The sequence below is a fragment of the Paralichthys olivaceus genome, chromosome 8 (genome assembly GCF_024713975.1).
Source record: "Paralichthys olivaceus isolate ysfri-2021 chromosome 8, ASM2471397v2, whole genome shotgun sequence".
Lineage (NCBI taxonomy): Eukaryota > Metazoa > Chordata > Actinopteri > Pleuronectiformes > Paralichthyidae > Paralichthys > Paralichthys olivaceus.
This window is the reverse complement of record NC_091100.1, coordinates 14,867,460-14,888,999: the sequence shown is the minus strand read 5'-3', so window position 1 is coordinate 14,888,999 and position 21,540 is coordinate 14,867,460. Positions and strand designations below refer to the sequence as shown.

The following is a 21,540-nucleotide window of genomic DNA, read 5'->3' as shown; positions in this document are numbered from 1 at the left end:
CAGTTTTGAAATTCATTTTCTCTCAGGAGTTTTCTTTTCTTTGTTGGAGGAGGCAGTGGCAGCAGTCGTCTCAAAGCCACCCTGCTTGTGTTTGCTTTGCAGGGTCAGTTGTTTTAGAGCCTTCCTGTCTGTATTGCTGTGTGTCAGCATGTCGGCTTTACCTCTAATGTATTTCTCATGCGTCTCCTTATTCTGATTGAATGAACACACACGTTGTCTGAATAGCTATCATATGCACAGCACCAGTAAGTAAACCTCATGTGACGGGCTGTCAAAGACGACTTCCGAGAACGAGGATGCATAATCTCTCCCAGTGTGAAGTGGACGCTGCGCTGCAATTGGCATCAGCCTCCTCGGGTCGGACGCTGACTTACAGCTGACCCACACACTGTACACACAACCACGACCCGTCAGTGGAGTTAAATCTCCGTCACCACAGGAGTGGAATTTAAGTTGAGAAGTGCAGCTGTCAGATTAATTCTGACTGACACCAATGGTTTATTTTAAGTTACAGGGGAGCGAGAGAGGAGATCGTGTGTCTGCTAATATGATTTGTTTTTTAATAGACACTTCCGAGGAATGTTGGGTTTGCATCAGTCTGTGTACTCGCTCTGCGTCTGTGTCTCTCTCAGCAGCTCCTGTCGTGGCTACTTCTCATCAGCGATTCTTCTTTAATCAGTTAACTTAATTAGTTTCGACGTGTCTTTTGTTGATTGTGAACAGAGACTGTACAGAACTGCTGCTCAGGCCCATATGTGTTCAGTCTGCACTGAGACGATTAGGACTAATCTAGCGTCTTGCAGTGATTTAGGCCGGACATCAAGCTGAGCGACACTCTGCAAATTAATCTTTAATTCAAGCGTTTATAAGACGGATGAGCTGAGTGAGCCATATGATGCATACAGATGCACCTCACATCTATGTTTACTGCCACCAGGGGGCAGTGTTGCGGTGTTGCAGTGTAATTTAGTCCTCGGCCACACTGCCACCATTTCCCATCAGTTCTGTGAAATGTTCCATGTGGATGATTCATTTTCTGCAGACTGAGGGATTTTTCTTTCTAAATGGGGGCCGGAGAGATTTAGTGAAGACTGACTCTTGTGTGGGTGAGAGAGGTGAGGAGGCTCAGCTTTATGTCAGCTGTCACCCCTCTCGATTGAGGAAGTACTAGGAGAGCCGAGCTGCTTCCTGGTTTCCAATCTGTGCTGCGTGGCTCTGTTTGTACCTGTTGTCATGACGACAGCCGCCATGTTATCCCCCCCCCCCTACACACACACACACACACACCCCTTATCCCTTCAGTCTGTTTTGATAATGATAGCTGAGGCAGAGATGCACAGACGGTGTGTGTATTCGAAACAGCTCCATCCTGACTCTGAGTCACTACGCTCATCTTCCACACATGTTCAGGATTAAAATAATATGTTTAATAGAATCTGCCACGACTGTCCAGTGTATGGCCAGGGCTGATTTGTTGTGATTTTTAATTGGTGACATCTTTGAAATACATCAGTGGGAAAGGACAGAAAACAGACTGGAAGTTAAAGAAGTAGTTGTTTAATTTTCTGCCAATAAACAGGAAGAAAACTGGTGTCTTGATGAGTTGACATTAATTTTAGTTGTTGTGTAATCTGTTGAGCAATAGGCTGATAACAGTAAGTGGGAGTTGGGGGATTCAAACACGACAGTTACAAACCTGTTAGATATGTTTTGAAAGGACCTGTAGTTTGACTCTCTCTCTTCCATTTGTTAGGATAAAGGGGTCAAAGCCATGGCCTACCCTGATCTAATACACATTAACCATGTGGTTCATTATGCATCGCTCTTCACCCTTTATACTCTGCAATAGAAAGAGACCACCAGTGCCTTCATTGGTATTTTCATTGGTTATGTTTTCACCCCAAACTATTTTGCAGATCCGGAACAGGGGGCGTTTTTTTTCATCGCACTTTGTTGAATCAACTTATAATACATATTGATCCAAAAGATTTCTATCCAAACATGAACAAAATATTTCTGAACACTCCACAATCAAATAATTATTTGACCTCTGCTCCTCTTGTTGTACTATCAACCCATTATTCACAGCGCACAATGAAACATATGTGTCATCACAAGCAACGATGATGAGGCAGAAGACAGAGGCTTTGGATTCAGTTATGATTTTTTATTTTCAGAATGATGAACAACAATCTGTCTTGGTATTAGGGGCCACCCACAGGAGGTCAGTTTTCAGAGGGTTAACACTTCACACTTATTTTAGCTCCTCTTTGTCTTTCTGTCCTGTAAACATGCACGCGAACAAGCTGTAGTCACAAAGGGCAGCACATCGACGTGACATTCAAACTTTACTTTATTGGGTGAGTGCACTGTCTCCCATTGTTCCTCTTTACACCTGAGTCCATAGTTTGAAAAATTCTGTATACCCTCACAAGCACGTGTGTGTACAAAAGAACATCACCCCCCCCCCAACACCATGAACCTGGAGTTAAAGGAAATCAAGGAAATCACTCAGCTCTCCGTGTTCCATAAAAGAAGTGTACAGGATATCCTCTATGAGTGAACGCCCCTATGCCCTTCCAGTATCTCACCTCATATTGTTTCTCATAGTATTATTTAGTCAAGATAAGTGTGTGTGTGTAGCTACAGGAAACTGAGTTGGAAGCCCCACCTTCAGTCATCCCGGGGGAGCATTTCTGACAGGTGACATTACTCAACATGATGGAAACAGGTCAAGTCAGGGGTGATTGTTTACAAGCAGCTCAGCTCATGGTTTTTGCTTCAGGGCAAAACCAGCAGTGTCAAAATGTTAGAACAGAACCAAGCAGAGGGTTATTATCATGCCACAAGTTACAAAATATGTTTATGGTATTTTCTTACTTATAAGCCTTTGATAAACACAATTCTGGATTTTAATGCGAAAATAAAACTCATGATATGAACTTTATCAAATGGATTTTACAAAATAGGTTAATTCCCAAACTGTCTTTATTCAACAGACATATTGTATGTATTGATAAAAGTAATATTATTGTTAAGTTGAATTATTTCTATTTATAAAAACATTTAATATAAAAAAATCTAATATCCTAAATAAACATTTGTCATGTTGGCATAATGAGCAACATCATCATATATAATGCAAAGAGGCAGCATATATGAAATGTTTTTTAATTTGCATTTTGTTCCATAACACATACATTTCGTTCACATACATTACAAGACATCAGTTATATGCATATTCAACTCTAAAATACAGATAAGCTTAGAGATCTAGACCAGAGGACAGGAAACCTAATGTGCAAGCTCTCATCTTCACAACTACTCATACTTTGTTTGTCAGGAAGTTTGTGAGCAGCTGAACTCCTAATGTGATACCTGTGTGGTTTGTTCATACCAAGATATCACAGGCTCTGTAGATTCATGTCACTAATGCAACAGTTTGTGCAGCAGTTCCCTGCACAGTGAGAAACATCCAAGTCTCAAAACCACTGCAGACTCAGTGCTGCCAGCATAAATGGACCACACTGTTGTTAGGCCAATTGCAAAGGCTTACAATGAAAAAGTCAAGGATAATAGTTTTTCCAATGAGCTGTCGTTTTAATAAAAGCATTTGTATAATATGTGTGCAGACGCACAGAATGGTCTGTATAAAACAAGGCTACTTTAAGCAAACTCTTTCTACTTCTCTAAGACCCTCAGTCTCACATTTCTTTCTTCAAATCATGTGTTTCCTTATTATTCGTTCTCTGGATTTATGTATTGGTTTCACTTCCCTGTTTAATAGCATCATATTTCTGCAGTGAAAACATGTTATTAAGGTCTGCGACAATAACTGAGTTTATTCCACTAACGTCTAGAAGTCTCATTTTGTCCTGCACACGTAGGTCAAAGTGATCAACTTTAAAAGGTGTCATGTAGACTAAAGCTGACGCCACACACTCTGATTATGTGGGCAAATAGAGAATTAGGTTTGAGCAAAGTGTTTCTGCTGGTTTCCTGTTTGTGTGACCGAAAGCCTAAAACCTCAAGGTGCATAATAAATATCTCCATCATAAATGCAATATCATCATCACAAAAAAAGCAGTTTAAATAAATAGTCGACATTTACCCAACATGATTGATTTGGGCCATCAGTCTTTTTTCTGCATGTTAGAGATATCTTCAATGGTTAAAATAAAAATTAGATAAAATCTAGCAAAGCAGGAGTTAAATTAGTTTCTGGAAGCTATTGATGCTGTTTTATAACCTCACACTACATTGAATACAAAACGTGAGGGGAACTGTACATTTCCCCAAAACGACTGTATCTCTGAAGTATCTCAAACCAAACGCTATATTCCACATGATCTCCTTTTGATAACTGATGTATATAGAATGTCACATATTGAGCGTATACCACTGTTAAATTCAATTAAGCTGCAATGAATTGTCCACAGTCAGATATCAGTTACCTAAATGTGCCTGATTCCTTTCTTCTAGATCCATGAATTATTCCCTGGGAAAATGGGAAAATGTCAAAATAAAAGCCCTAGGTCAAATCCAATCAGTTATCATTAAAACCAGAGTTGCTCTACAAAAACATGGAACAGGAGAAAACAGTACGTATGGATTACAAGAAAGTAATAACAGTGTGAGAGGACGATGCAATAAAAGACACAAGATAGAAAGAGAGAATCATTAGAGGGAGTCAGGTTGAATGAAAAGCAAGATTACAAAGGTAGGTTATGGAATTTGATTTCAAATTCTCGATAGTAGGAAAAGACCTAATGTGGGGCAGGAGATTATTTCCAGAGTTTAGGAGCAGCAACAGGGAAAACTCTGTCCTCTTTAGATTTTAGACGACAGGGGGATTGAAGGAGTTGTTGTGAGGAAGACCTAAGTGACCTGGGGGCAGAGTGTGGGATCAGGGGAGCAGTGATACAGCAAGACCACTGAGAGCTTTAGTAGCATTTTAAAACCAGTGGGAAAAATATCCTGGATCCAAAACCTGATCCTGAGCAGCACTAAAGTTGAATACAATTTAATGGGTTCTCTCCTGACCCATGTACCACATCCTTCCACCAAGTTCCGTGCAGTAATGTTTGTGTATAGTCGCAAACTAACAGAGGCGAGTACAGACAAATGAGAGATGAGAACATAATCACCTCGGTGAAGTTAATAACTAATGTTGCATGTTTCACTTCCACTTCACGTAGCCTCCCTTTAAACTGTTTAGAGTCCCCCTGGGGAGCCCCGCCCTCCCACTTTGAAACCCTCTTCATTAAAACGTCAATCATACCATAAATCTGTAAAGAACAGGAACTCCGAGGCTTTTACAAGCTACAAAAGCAGCAACAAATTCCACAAGGTTGAATTCTGCAAGAATCGTGATATCTGACAACTTCTCTGATCAAAACATTAAATAGAATCAACATTTCTAAGAGCATTGCATCCTTTCCTACACTTTATTGTTTTTATTAACAAGGTACATAACAAGCACAGCTCTGGTGTCTCGCAGCACCACAGATATGGGGCTGAATGACTTTGGTCAGGCACGTTCATCCCACTATATGCAATTACCTCTGGGTTTCCACTGCTATTTCAGGGGCACCAGGCCACACAGACGCAAACAAACACACCCGTGTCCACAGTCGCATTCAAGTAACCGCACATGTACACACATGCACATATTCACATACTGTTACCTCCAGCACACACAGACACATACACATGCTGCTCCAGATGTTGTTTTGGAGCGCTCCCTCATCCTGTCGCTCTACTCAGAGTGTGTATCCCTGTTTAGATAAATACACACTTGCTGGCGGAGGTGTGTATTTCACATACCATGTGTTCTGGTTTAATTGAATACTTGTGGCATATGGTTTACTGTGCACTTGGGCCTGCATGGGTACTGAGGGGCCACATACTTTCTTATGTACAGCACAGCAAAGCACATGCACTGTAGGTGTATGTAGTTCTACACTGTGTAGAGTATATGTTATAATATGTGATATGCAGTGAATGAAGCCTTATTCAAATGCACACACATGTGTTTTAATGTCACGGTGCACTATAACTATATGCATGCATGGAAGCACAAACCATCACATTAACTGTAAAGGCCCTTTCCCAGCTGCCAGGATGTATGATGCATATAATGTGCTGTCCTACAATATGAGCTCGAAGTTTGATTGCACAACATATGACAACAAGGGTCCCAGGGGGCTCATATTCTACGTAGTAAAGTTACTGATTGATGCAAACATGCAAATATACCGTGCACACGCCTCCTCCGCACTCTGCTCTTTATCCCAAGACACCTTCACAGCAGTTTTATACAACAACCAGACTGCACCATAAACGCACAGCATTATTCTGTGTCCCTATCGACCTCTCAGGTGTTAGGGTTAGGGGCCGTGGGGTGGGCTTGGCATCCTATTAGTGCCCCTTTCAATGGAGCTTTTCATTCATATGGGATTTGCCAAATATTTGCCGCCTATAAAAGTGCCATGCACGGTTTTCTGCATTTTTGTTTAAAAAAAAACTGAATGTGATTTGTGTTATGTGAAAGTATCTCCTGGATATCTGGAAGTGGAAATTGCACATTCCCTTTGTTTTTCTTTTGAGAAGTGGTTTGATGTCAGCCTTTTATTAACTGTAATGACTTTTAGCATTAGTGTGGAAATGGTCAAAGTGACCCAGGATCAGGTTCAATCCATCACAAATCTCATTTGCAATTTCGTCTGCGGCCCTAAACAGGAAAAGGGGGAAAAGCAGCTCTCTCATGGCCAATCAGTAATTACAGAGATACCATCACTATTGCTTTGCCTCTGTGGTAGATTTAGGGATAAGAAACACTGCGGCACATTAGAGGGAGACGTTGCAAAAAGGCCGACTTTGATATTTTATCGCTTTTCTTTATTCATTCTTCATCATCACCTTTTCAACAGTGTTTCATTGTGGCTCTAAAGAACATTCACCAGATTCTCCAGCAGCTGCGAGGACCAGCAGAGTAAACATATACCACCACTTCAGAAAGCCAGTTTGTTGTCGGTCTCCCTCCAAAAAGAAGTCCTCAGTGCTACTATCATTTCTCTTATGTTTCGACAATGCTCAAATTCCTGTGCTACCGGTGTCCGTGGGGCGGGTTGGTGCACGAATCGCCCTCTGATTGCCCAGAGGCTCCGTCTCATATCCCTAAAATCTACTTTCCTCCAGGAAGTCTCTGAGGTTCTTCAGTCACAGGACAGCAGCTAATACAGGAGTGACTGCAGGTTTTAACTGTGATATAATGAGATTGCGTATTAACAGCACAACACTAAGTGTCATGTAAACATGTGCCATCTAACGCCCTTCTACGTAGGGTTAGGCTTATCTCTATAAACAGATTCTAGATGTGAATATTCAGAATCTGTGGGTAGAGACAGGATATGGGGGCTGGAGGCTTTCTGGTGTCTGTCTATAGTTTGACCAATCGCATTTGAGCAGGCTTTGGTTGCCTGCAGGTAAACAGTCCGTGTCGAGAGCAAAGGTGAAGGAACACATGGACTGAAATGCAACGGATATCAGCCTTTTAATTTATCTGCATTCATATGCAGATAGCTATTAATAGAGATTAATGTCAAAAAGTATCAATGTTTGTATTTTGTGTGGAGAAAAGTTCCACTTTAGTCGGACTCAAGAAATAAATGCATCTTACGTAATTTGGTGATACCAGGCTGTTTATTTTCAAGGTTGTTTACTCGAAACTAAAAACCTCAAACTCTCTCTTAAACTTTAATTTCAACTGTAGCTGAGTTACAGTAAACAAGCCCTTCAGGAGGCCATTTACACAACCACAGTTGTAACAGTGGACGTTGTCTGATTGCAGGTTAACTCGGTTTAAACGACTGTGTGACATGTCGTCCACTTTCACTGTCAGTGCTGCTCAGAGGCTGAATGAGGAAATCAGACCTGAGAGCACCTTCGGTCGTAAAAGGTCTCCGGGTATGACAGGGCCTGTTGTCTGAGTCAGTGCCTGCGCGTGCATGCAGGAGTGTGTGGGGGGCAGGGGAAACACACTCACACACATTCACACACACTCACACACACTCACACACACTCACACAGGACATGAGGGAGAAGGGGGAGTGTGTTTCTCTCTTGCAGGGAGGGGAGGAGAAGGGAGGAGGCTTTGCCTGCTCGCTCTCTCTCTGAAGCCCGATTGCAGTGATATAGAAAAAGTTGGTGAGAAGTCAGAGAAAATTGCTCTTTAAAGAGAGTTGTGGTTCTTGGACTTCTCTCAATCTATTTTTGGAATTTCTTCAGATTTAACAGGAAGCTGCTTAAAAGTTGAGGACAAAGAAGTTTGGTGATATTTCATGAGTGAAAAGATGTCTGACTCTGGAGTCAATCCACACTTGGAGGGGATTATTTCTGATTTTGAAGGTTTGTAATTTGTTTTCCACGTCTTCTTTTCACATACGATGTTCAAGCTGAAGAAGTAAAAATCAGCCTGACAGATTTGTATTTGTGTGTCAATATGATAATATAATAAGAGAATAATTGTGTGTGTGTGTGTGATGTGTTAAAAATAGGGTGGTTGGCACATTCTAGCTAAGTTCCTGTAGACTGTCATCTGTTATTGATTATACCCAGGTTGCGTCAATAATAGAAACAAACACAGCACAGACACCACACACCATTCCAGCACCGGATAGCTCTCAGCTGAAAGCACTGCAGAGGGAGACAGTGGAAACCTCAGCTCATAAGAGTTAACATCTGTCTAACGCCACATTCAACGTCCACAACTGTGTCTCTCCATTGTTTCCTCAGCCCTTGTGGGGCTGGCATTAATTCCCTTTGTCCTGCTTTTCCTCTGCCATTCATTCTCTCTTCCTTCCCTGATTCTTTCCTGTTCCTCCTCCGGGTCAGTCCGCTCCCCTCAGCTGCTCTTTGTCCTGATAGTCACCGTCAGACACCACAGACTGATGCTGAAAGCAGAAGCTTGAAAAAAGTACACGTCCTGGTTTAAATGGATTCAATAACATCACGTGACTGTTCAACTAGGTTGCAAGATTTCATGTTTAAATGATCCATGTATCTAAGTTCAGTAGGAATCAATACTGCAACAAATGAATTGAAACTCATTTGATGATTAGATGACTCACTTGTTTATTTTTGGTCAGACGTCAAACAGTTTGTCTTGAGAGTCTGTATGTGTGAAAGTACCCGGGTTCTCAGTCACTGGCCAGAAATGTTCATATGTACAGCAGCTATTTGCTGGCGGACCATTTTAGTGCCGAGGGGAAATTACAGGTGCATAGGAAGTTCATGTTAACTACATAACTCTGAGTTAAATGGCAATAAATCCACATGCAAATAGATAACTGGTAACATGGTGATATTTTTCATTTCCTTGATTACTCAGAGAGTAATTCATGAGCTTGATGAACAAAATCAGTTTTAGGGGACTGATTATTAAGAGTGTGTGCAATTTGATGCGGATCCAGATAAACATTCTGGTCTAGTGAGTTTAAATGTGGTTTCATAAGGAGACTGTTGGGCCTTTCCATTCTAGTTCAGTATGTACCTACCATCGACTCACAGAAAGCACTTGCTGTATCCACTGTTCAATGGTGACCATCATCATCTATGTCACCAGGACACCACAAAGGTCAGTATGAACCAGTGGAGTGACTTCATCCAGTATATAAAAAACTGTAGACTGAGATGCATGGAAAACAAATCCCCATTTTATGCCACATCATTTTCTTTTCCAGTACACTGCACTGCGCTGTATCTCACACTGAGCAGGACATGGGCACAGAGAGAGAGAGCACACTAAACACGTAATGATGCCTCTTTGGATGGACTTGTGAGTGTGTGGCACTGCTTTGGAAAGACGTGATGATAGAAACTTTTTTTTGGTATCTAAAGGGTAGAAAGCATGTCTCTCTGAATCTAAATGAGTCTTCAGAGAATAAGCTCTTATCCGATTATCCAGAGAGGTTCAGCAGAGTAGAACGTGGCCTCATGCTGTGTTTTCCAACCTAAACTGAGCTGACTGTGTCCAGTCCAAGGTATTTTGGCTGATTATCTGCTCACAGGTGCCGTGTTGTTGCTCCATTGTGGAATGTGAACACAGAGAGGAAACAGAGAAATGGAGAGAGTGTGTAAACCCGGCACAGAGGTGTGTTATTAAGTTGGTTCAGGTTGGTGTGTAAAACTGCACTTTCCTAACAGTTCTCTGTTGTCCTATTTGGCTATATTACAGTAACCCACCAGTGTACGCATGTAAGGCATTGTTATTATGCCTGTTAGTCCAGTTAAATAAAAAAATGAGAATGTTTCCACTTTATTGATATTGTCAGATACATAGAAATGAACCTCTCAGAGACTCTGCATCATCATGTTCTCCACTGAATATTTTACAGGCAGTTTCAATGTTCCAAGATGTGTAAAAAAGTGCTTAGCTCGCATATTTAAATTTCTGCCCTGAGGTCACGGAGCGATGATTAATCACTCGTCATCTCCATGTTGCCCCCCCGCTACACAGGGGGGGGGGGTTGTGAGTGTGTGAGTGTGTGTCAACAGGTGTTAAGTGGAATGCAGCCGCTCACTTTATACCTGCTCTGGTCACTGATGTAAATCAATCTGCTCGTGAGTGAGATAGTTGACCAACCTTCGATCAAAGCAGCACAACAAGGCTTCACCTGTCAGAGGTTGAGGCCTGAAGCTAAGCACCAGGTCAGCTATTTAACAGCTCTGTGTGTGTGTGTGTGTGTGTGTGTGTGTGTTTTATTCATTTATTATTCTCGTGTTCAGACGCTCCTTTTGAACATGCATCAACATTGCTGCATAAATAATGAGTATTTAGACCCAATCTCTGCAGCAGTTTCCTCTGACATGTCTCCCTTCTTTACACCTTTAACTCTCCCAGAATTCCTCTGTGCTGGACACAGGGTGTTGGCCAGACCAGTAGAGAAACATGCAGCAAAGCTGTACTGTTTCTGCTCAACATTAGTAAACATGGCACCATCATTGGGCTTTAAGATGTTTGGTAATGTGGCATTAAAGTTTCAATCGACCAAGCAAATACAATAGGATATAATTCTATCATTCCTTGTAGATATATTATAGATATATATTTATTAAACAAATATGTGCAACCACAGTCAGAACTACCTTCAGTGACAAGAAGAACCAAGAGTCATGTAATAGATGTTGTTGCCTCCACAGATCATGATTTTAGAAATGTCAACAACATGCCCACTTCTTAGCTGTGAATTATCAGGACAAAAAGAGTTTTTACTTGGGGGTTGGCAGGAAAAACTCACATGCAGCCACTGTAACGTCATATGACTTCTCCATATAACTGTCAGTGTCGACTAACACCAGTGATAGAGAAGTGAAGAAGTGGCAACTTTGTCTTTGACCTGTTTTAACCTCCTCATTTCTCACCCTGCAATCTTTTGTCTCTCTATCTCGTCTCCTTTCCCTCCTTTCTCCTTCCTTCCCTCCTGTCTCTCTGTTTGCTTTCCTCCCTCCGACTCCGGCTATCTCTTATTCGTGCATCTGGGCCGAGATGATACTGACTGCTTGTGTTGGTTGGTTGGAACGTCCTTGAGTATAGTGTAAGTGATGACACGGATGATAAAGAGGCAGAGTGGCCTAACACCTGGGCTGGATTACAAAACAAATGACCGTGAACCAAAGTGAGGACACAGATGCCTCCATCTTTGTTTCAGTTGCACCATGTAATTCAGAGCTATATTGTCTGTCGTCCCAAATGAGACACGGTGAGATACTGGACGCTGGGCGGTGATGGGTAGCGGAGGGACGTGGGGAGACGAGGCTCCTGGCTGATGTTAACAAGGTTCCTCTGAGGTGGACTGAACCTCTTGTTTCCAGCTCATAGTCTGGGAATGCTGCTTCACTGGGACCAATACTCCTTCATCCATATGTCAGTCCCACGAACTGCATATTTGGCATATTTATGCACTCTCCGACTGCCCTTTTACTCTGATTGAGAAATGCCCAATGTTAAAGAACAGCATTAAACCACAGAGAGATTCTGCTTTTAAATCATGCACACTCGACTGCACAGTCTCTAAATACAAACAAACAGCGAGTCCTCAGCTCCAGGCCTGCGCCCGAGGGCATATAATCACAAAGCAGCCAAACACAGAGCTACTAATCTAAGATCACTTAACAGGTCACCGGCAAAACAGCGTCTATGTTCGGCTTTTATTATGATGAATCTTGTGAATGTGCATCCTGATTTCTCTCCCGTGTTCAGCCTCGGCTCTCACATTTACAGATCCTCCAAAATATAACAAAAGCCTGCAGCGAGGGTCAAGAGATGACAGACTGTCGACAGTTTCTGGAGTGCTGAGACTCTCAGAGGAGGAGGAAATGAATCGCAAAACACACAATACAGTCTGAGTGTACATCCAACCTTTCAGCTCCTTATGAAATCTGCAGAACGATGTTGGCAGACCGACTTATTCTCTGGCCAGAGTTGAAAGTAGCCACAACCTTGGACTCACTCTCTGCAATCATAAAAAAAAAAAAGTCGGAGGAGAGCAGGGGTAAGAAGGACACAGTCCAGTGGCGTTGTGGATTTGGACACCACTTATGAATTTCAAGTTTACTGTTGTATGTAATTTTCTTATATGTATATCTATGAAAGGATGGATTTTAAAGCACGGTGCCTTATTGGATAATGAACTCTGCTCTCATCAGAACTTGAAGAAAAGAAATAATGGGAGCGTGAGAAAATCTCTGTTGAACTGGGTATTTAATGTCTAAGCCTTTTTTCTTCTTCTTTATTAAGAAATGTAGGGAGTGTAAAATGATCTGGGGTGACATAACCTGACCATATCTTATAAAACCAGTGTTTTACTATCTGAATGCCACAAATGAAAGGTAACCAAGCTTCAAGGTCTAGAAAAACAGTGAACAGGGAGGGACGGGGGGGGTTAAGGAGATTTGTATCACAAATCACCGTAAACTCCATGACGTGAGTGCAGATCCGTTTATTCCTGCGGTGAAGGAGAACGTCCTTGGTGCAAAGACGAGAAGAGAGCGAGACGCAGGCTGCGGCCTGAATTTTTGTTAGAGGGTAAATTGTATCAAATGTCCACCATGTTGGAGTGAAGCAGTAAATTAGATTAGGGATGCCTGTGCGGGTAGACGGCGTTGATGGGATTGTGTCGAGCTCCGCATCATCTGAGGTTGTTTTGGCCTTACACAGCGAGCAGCAGGGCCGGGGCATGGTCCTCTCCCTGTGGGTGTAGTCGCTTAAAAATAAACACGTATACATTCCCGTAACACATACTCACTCCTTTTTTTTTACAAGCACTTTGAACTGAACTCCATACAGTTACAAAAAGTGAAGTGGTGTGTGTCAGCGCTCACACACTCACACACACCACAAGCCACAAAGGGATCAAATAATCAGCGCTGAGTTTCGGATTGTTAGAAACGGGAGATGCTCTTAAGGGCGTGCGTGAGCGGACTGGTCCAACTAGTGTGTCATTTTGATAGCAGCTCCTGGCCACTGGCTTGGCACAGCAACTCCTCCATGGGAGTCAAATTCAAGTTGACTCTGAGCCAGTGTGGTCTTCCCAGGGGGCGATTCCATCCCTCGGTATCTTCGTCTTGGATGGCGCAGCCACTTTCTCACGTCACAGCCGAGGGGAAGGATGTGCTTTTCTCTCTGTGCCCATGTTGCTCATTAATTGCGAAACTTTTTCTTTTTGCCTAAATGCCTGACAGTTTGCATGAATCACAGCATCACTCTGTCTGAAACCCCAGAATTTGAAGAGTATAACACTCATGTCGCATTTAATTCATATGTTGTTTGAGTGTAGTGAAACTGTCTGTGATGGGGAATGTAATGACATCAGATAGATATTGTTGAATTTTGTTGCCACCAAAATTGCCTCTACAGCCTCCCCACCCTCCAACCACAGACTCTTTACTACTCGGATGCCGTTCCTAATATGTTTGAGAGAAACAATTCACTTTGTTCAATGCTCATTTAACTGGTGTGATCTTTTTTAATGAACATTTTATTGTATTGTTCTTACGTCCTAAAAACAGCAATCTTGACCCACAAATTCTTTATAAGGGAACGATGAGCTTGTTTTGGTTTAGAAATATTTTAGAAAAGTTAAGAGTGAGTAAATGTGTTTTTGATGTGGTCTGTTCTGTTGCATATGAACTGTGGGAAAAGTAAAACAAAAAGTAAAACAAAGTACATTTGCTGAAAAACACTTGATACTACTCTTAAGTGTTTCCATACGTCCTCTATACAACATTTGTATGAGAAACCTTGTACTTTTTACTCAAATCAATTTGTTTTGGTCTGTGGCCCATTACAAAAAAACACTGTGCCTACATGGGGACCTTTTTACAGTTACAATCCCGTGTATGAGAAATAAGGACACTTTTGCAAAGAAAAAATTTGTAACTAATACTTCAACCTATAACATTTCAAAGTTTCAGTTCTACAGATTAACAGATTTGTCTACAGACTGTACAAAAAGAAATTACATGTATATACTGTTTACCAAGTCAATATTGGAATTCAAGCTTAGATATTTTGCTAGAAAACAAATAGGTGTGTATGTCTATTATCATTTTGACAGGTGTGCCGAATATATGAATTTAGTTCATGATAATTTCTCCTTCAGTAACATTCACTGTGTATTTGCTGTTGCAGTTAAGTTGCAAAAACACAATTTCCATATTTTCCACATCCTAAACAATTCAAGTTTGAATTATATCAAACACGCAAAAACACCAGATCATTAGGTTGTCTGGAATTTATTTTTAAACAGTTACTCAACTGAATACCGATATAGTTCCCAATCAATGTTCTGCCAATAAGTGAATTGCTTAGTCATGTAATTTGGTCTGTGTCCCTCACATGCAGCTCTGAAGAGGTCCTTTGAGGTGGAGGATGTTGACACTTCATCTCACTCCCCCGGATCCCGCCGGACGACCAGCTCCCCTCACCGCAACGCCATGTCTCCCACCAGCATCTACTACCGTGACCTGGGCACCGCGGCCAACAACAACAACAACCTCAACTACACCCAGCCCCGCTCCATCATGGGTGGAGGAGGCTCCAAGACCCCCGAGCCTGTGTCGCGCCGCTCCGAGCTTTCCATCGACATCTCCTCTTCCTCCAGCAAGCAGGTGGATAACCTCACCAGCCCCGCCTCCTCGCGATTTTTGACCAGCGGCACCGTGAAACGTCCCGAGGTCCTGGGTCACTCTAAGACCCCCGAGCTGGGCCACAAGAGGGAGGTCACTTTTGCCAAGACACCAATTGACTCCCCGGTGATCCGGCGCAATGAGGGCAACAGTAACAACAACGGGACCAACCGGACCCCCGAGCAGAATCACGCTCGCAAGTTTGAGCCCCCCAGTCCCGGGGATGTTCGTAAACCTGAAATCAGCATCACCAGAGCTCCTCCTGAGAATAATGGCCACCACCCAGCGGTGCACCACCCACACCACCCCAACCCACACCACAACACCATCGTGACCACCTTCCGCTGCTCCTCACCCAACCATGGACGCAAATCCCCCAACCCAGAAAGTAAGTCACCCGTTTCCAGCCAAATCCTGAATCTGTCAATCACCTCCTCTAAACACTACTGCATTGTTATGAGGAGCTTGAAGTGGGACCTCTTGGCATTTATTTGGTGATGTGCTTTTATAGAATATCACTTTTTGGCTTGATGTGTAAAGTCTGAATTGGAGACGCCTGTCATGATTTAATTGAGCAGAGCATCTATAGATTAATGTGGCAGTGTCATAAGTGGAGAACACATTAAAGTGAGTGTAACAGGCGATCTGTAGCTCCAGTTAAACCAATTATATTTTCTTATGTGATGAGAAAGGAGGAACTCTTCACTCTTAGCTCACAGTTAGACTCCTCTGAGTATTAAAATGTTGCATTTTCCAGATTTAAAATCACGTACACTGATTTGTTTGAACTTTTTACTTCTTATCTTCTGCTGCTTCTCTTCTCACTTTGAGACTTTCGTCATGAAGAAGAATTCAATAACAGGAGTGGGTCTGTTCGATTAATCTGAGCACGTCTGTCAGTAACGCAAGTAACCGTGTCCTCGGAGGCCGATCTGTCTGTAGAAACTGTAGACTGTCTGTATTTGTGGTTGTCCATGTCTGGTCATGCAGAATTGGAGCCGGGGTGGCTTTTTTGTTATGTGATGAAAGCATAACCTTGGCAGCAACAGAACAGTGGTGCAGCAGTTAAATAGTAATTAGTATTGAAGCACATGAAACACAGAGAGTCCGGTCTAAGGCCACAGGGTTTCTGTGGAGCAGCGTGTAAATTGATATGAAAAACAGGATACTTGTTTTTGAACTTCCCACTTAAGTAAGCTGAACGTTAGACTTCATCCATGTTGGTGTCCAGCGTTTTAAATTCCCTTCCATGCTAACACACATGAAACACATATCACGTGACCACTTGTGTACACTGGGCATGCACGTGCCGATGTGCACAGATTGCTTGAAAAATACCTCGTCTCCTACACATGCAGAACTAACTGCACTTCAGCAATGCTAGAGAATGATTCTTTTTAATGCGCTCTACTAGCCGAGCTAATGCCGGTCGCTTCTCTGCGGGAGGGGTCATGTGATAGGAGCCTGACGAATCATCAAAGGCTGCGTCATGACCAAAAAGAGCCAATTAGAAAGCAGTTGTGAGCGTCTGTGTCATTGTTTCCAAACATCTCAGTTTCATCTCGTCCAGACTAAAACTTTTTCAAACTCAGTTTTTACAGCCCTAAAACCCTTTCAAACAAAAACCTAGCATGAATGTAGCCTAAGTTTCTTCAACAACACAAGAGCAAACTATGTATTTAGTGGATTATATGAAACATAAACCTGCAAAAACTTTTTCTCATGTGGTAGTGGAAGAAAGTTTTAAATATAACACTGAAATATTGTTGACACATAGGTTACTGTGGTAGAAGTGTTCTATTCTTGCCTTGTGTCACATCCTGCAGTTTCAGATCAGTATAATTATCTGTATGAGAGGTTTCGTTATCCACCTGATGGGTGTTAGTTATAAATATTTGCTCATTTAGATTTACTCCAATATTTGCTCTGTGTTTGGATGTCCACCAGATATAACTCAGCTAACTGGTTGTTTCTGGAGTGGGGTGCTCAGCAGGTACCCTGAGCTTTTAGCGCGAACATCTGTCTGCTGCGGCCAAAAATTAAACTATGAGAGACGTGAGGCACAACAACAAAACTATGTTCGGAAGGCGAGACATGTTCTAAAAGACGTTGTTTCTATCCTCAGTATAAAAGTGACCCTTTCATATTGTTTTTACATTCATCATACCATCATCATATCTTTACAGAAAATGTTAATTATATCCATTACCATAACTGGTCTTCTTCTATTTGTGTGTTATTTATTTATTGTGCTTTTACTCACAAAACAACTGTAAAAGGAAAAACTGTGTCGTATTGCATCAGTGTCTCCATATTAAGCACACTGCCAAGTATTTTATAATTAGCTCTTGATGAAACATAATGATGGGTGTGTTTTCTTGATGATTTAGGTAATTTGAGGTTATATAATCCTGGTTTGTACGTTATACATGGCCTGAAGCTGAAATACCAAAAAGTCTCTGAAGTAATGCACTTTGTCATTTGGCTGATGTTTCGTAGGCCCATTTCCCACAGTATATTTAAACACTGACCCAGGGTGAGTATATCATGTTGCCATTAAGTTCCTACTGCATGTGACTATAAATTTCTCATCGGTTCCTGTGCTGAAACTTTTACATGGCCATCGTCTAGATTATAGAGGTCATAGCTACTTGTAAGGAGAGGGAGAGATCTAAGTGAAGGGTAAACTTCCTGCAGGCCCCATGTATAATAGTCACAGATTTAAAATAACTGAAATTCACTCATCTCTAAGATCCAAGTTCTATCCAAGACCCATTGGTCTGGTGGCGTGCAGGAAACAAGGATATTGATACATAATTATTTGCCATATTGCTCCAATTCCATGTAATTGCTTATTGATTTTCTTCAGCAACATTATTGTGATTTTATTATTATTATTATTATTAGTTGATGACAAAATAAGGATTAGTTAATGCTGTTTTTGAATTTATATTTTTCCATTTCACGGTCAACTTGTCACAAGTGTATTTGATAAGCTGGTTTCCGTCCCATTCAGTCATTCCAAGAGGAAATTACATCACACACACACACACACACACACACACACACACACGCACACACACCCACACGCACACACACACACACGGAATATCCTGTGCTTCCTGTGCTGTTCCGTCTGCGTGATTGTTTTCCCCGCTGTGTGACCACACTGCAGTGCACTTCCTCTCTCCGCTCTCATGTGATCTACGTCACTCAGCTTCCTCGCCACCATCTGATCTAAAGCGTCACAGTGGGGTACACTGGGATGTTGATGTGAAAGGCCAAGCGTCATGTGAAAACTCCGACAAGTGAACTTTAATAAGTGTATTGATTAGAAAGTACATACGTTTTTGCCTTTAGTCAGAAGAGCAGAGGTCACATAGACAGAAGTGTTGCCAAATTATTCCATTTATAACAAGCAATATTCCACTGCGTGCCACTCGTGTGTTCAGGGGTCACAGTGACATAATTATTATGTACACAAAGAAATGTATAGATGTGTATGAAATACATTTTAATACTTGACTCAAATGAACTGTAGATTAGACGGCAGATGTACAAGAATCCACAGTATATGTTGTGAAATTGATGAAATAATAGATATTCTGGGGGAAAAAATAACAAAGAAAAACACGAGCTTTAAGTTCACTTCAGGCTATAGACACGATAGACTGGCTGTGATTTTTATCTGGTCTGCTCCTGTGGGTTGAGCCAGATGGGAAACCTTATCTTGACAGGCGGGCCTGCTGTTCATCAATCCATCACACGCTGCAGAGGGAGCTATATCTAACATCTCGAGACACAAACCACCACCTGTGATCAGAAATAGCACACTCGCACCACATTTTGAATTTAGTTCACGTTGTCTCACCTGGAGATTCTTAGGTCCAGTAATTCCAGTATGTTAATCCGTAAATTATGAGACTTAATATAGACCAGACTAGATTCCCAACGGGTCATTAGAGAGGGAGGTTGACCATAAATAGTGTAGCTATCACTGTGCCAACTGGTGGGTTGTCATGGAGGTCTGATCCAGTAACTTTGCATTACTGTTCATGCACTCAAAAAAGGTGGAACAGGAAATGGAGGGTATGGATGTACTGAAATGTGTATTTCAAGGTTTACTTTATGTTGTGCCATTGTGTCGGGTCTTCCTGTTGTGATGGCAAAGAACAAAAGAGGTGTCCTCATTTCAACCGAGCAGATGCTGAGGTGGAATGTACTGTAGCTTTGCCTAAATAAACAGATTATCTTGTAGTACATTTGTACTAATGGAGGTGAAGTCATTACGGACGAAGGAGCAAGGGAAGCCATTTGTCTCTGGTCTGGATTGTCTTCCTGAAATTGGGGAGGAGGAGCCAGCGGAGGGCTGAGGGTGATTTGTCTCTGCTTGTCCATAGGTCGGGAAAGGGCACACACACACACACACACACACTCAAATGCACTTTCTTCATCTCAAATTTTTGTCTCACTTTTGTTGTCATCCAACCACAACATGCACACACACACACACTCACACACACACACATACACACACACACACACACACACACACACACACACAGACAAACACAAACACACAAAAGGCACCTTCGGGCGGAGGCATATCCGAGGTCAGTCCTCTCCCAGTGTAATTACCCTGGACTGATCCCAGACCATTTCTCAGTGTGACCTGTTGACTAATTACCCAGAGAAGAAAGAGAGAGGCAGAGCAACGAAAGTCTGGATTTTGCCTGTTTGAGCTTTTGACCTGCCGCTGACTGAGAATCACTTCATTGTGTAGTTTCATATACTACGTAGCTGCAGCATGAGGCTGAGGAGGGTCCTACACGTTAAGATGTCCTCCGACAGAGTCCAAAACAATCCCAGGGCTTTAATCTCTTTACCTCATCTTCAGCTCTGTCTTCATTTATTCACAATTGGAACAACATGGTGGAAGAGGAAGAAGAGAGGAAGCCAAACTAAGGACGCCTTAGGGCTTAAATACAAAACACCTCAGTGAAGTCTAATCAATCACAAATATCAGACAACTGCATTTTACCACTGCGTTAACGAATTACACATTTAGAGCACTTTCTATTGCAGCCCCCCCCCCTCAAATCTTCTTTATCTTCGCCTTCAGATGATCACACGATGACGTTCTCGCTCTGAGGCACAGATTGTCCCTGACTGTGTCTCTGCTTCGCTGCCAGACAACGTGCCGTCTTGCTCACTTGAAGTCAGTGAGCCTCTAAACTCTTACGTCTGTCTTTTCAGTTCGAAAAATGTCCCGCGGTGAGAACAGTGACAAGTGTCACTTCTCATTTACTGCACTGTGTGACCACACACTGTGAGCGTGCTTCCTGCTGTGGCCACAAGGAGGCAGTGTTTGACAGGTAAACTCCAGTTAGCCAGTGAATCTGACCGGTGGGTGAAATAAAGCTGGTTTTTCGTGGTTTTAAAGCCAAAAATAAAATGAATGTGAAACTGCCTTAAACACATCGGAAGTTTTATCAATTAATAGAAATGCATCAACATGCAGATGTCAGGCTTTTTCCTGTTCATGTCTGATGAAAGTTTGTAATATGTCAATATATCTCGATGAGAGGAACTCATTCAACACAATATCATGCAGCTGTTTGAAGTGTGTGGACATTAAAGGATTTCCTCTTTTATGAACATCTTACATTGAAGGAGGAGAAGGAGGAGCCCCTCTGCCCCTGATAAACACACTCACACACGCATGCACACACACACATACACACACACACACACACACACACACACACACACACACACATAGTCCCTAGATAAGACATTTGCGGAAGTTAGAGTTTACATTGAGCATCTGGGGGAAGTCAAGGGTTAAAGAAGTTTCCCACCACTGCAGAAAGACCTCTGTCCTTTTTTGTCATCCTGCCAAATCCAACATCTGCAGCAAAGCCTGCTCCTCTTTCACTTTCCTCTACCGTGACTTGACGCTGACAGATTCGCAAATTTTACCTCCATGTACTGTAACACATAACGCACAAGCACGTACACTCACACATTAGTTCAAACACCTCATTTCTGCTTGGACTGGAAATACGACTTTTGGCAGAAAGATCACACTTCCACATTGATTGGTTTTGATAAACAAACCCTGCACACGCACAAACGCACACAAACCACCTTTGTCGACTTTTTCCATATCCGTTAGACAAATAGTAGGATATGGGCCATCAGCGTGTGATGAAGCAGACTGAGATAACGTTTATTCTTCGCTGACATTATCTTCATTTATCTGCTCTGTGTCAGGGCGAATCCTCCCTCTTGTTTATCCAGATATGAGCTGAAGTTCCTTCGTCCAAGAAACTGATGAGAAAATCATGT

At 42.2% G+C, this 21,540-nt stretch overlaps 1 protein-coding gene across 4 annotated transcripts in view; it reads left to right on the top strand.

Annotated features, from left to right (window-relative positions):
- septin9b (septin 9b) overlaps window positions 1-21,540 on the top strand; it is a 71,346-nt gene that overhangs the window by 14,883 nt on the left and 34,923 nt on the right. For 2 of the 4 annotated variants that reach the window (XM_020084234.2, XM_020084233.2), the window contains exon 2: window positions 14,906-15,577. The exons of 1 other annotated variant lie outside the window; for it this stretch is intronic. In XM_020084234.2, the coding sequence (XP_019939793.1) occupies window positions 14,906-15,577 (672 nt within the window). Of the gene's footprint in view, window positions 1-8,138; window positions 8,410-14,905; window positions 15,578-21,540 lie in introns of those variants that run through there. One more of the 4 variants, XM_020084231.2, reaches the window with a different exon arrangement.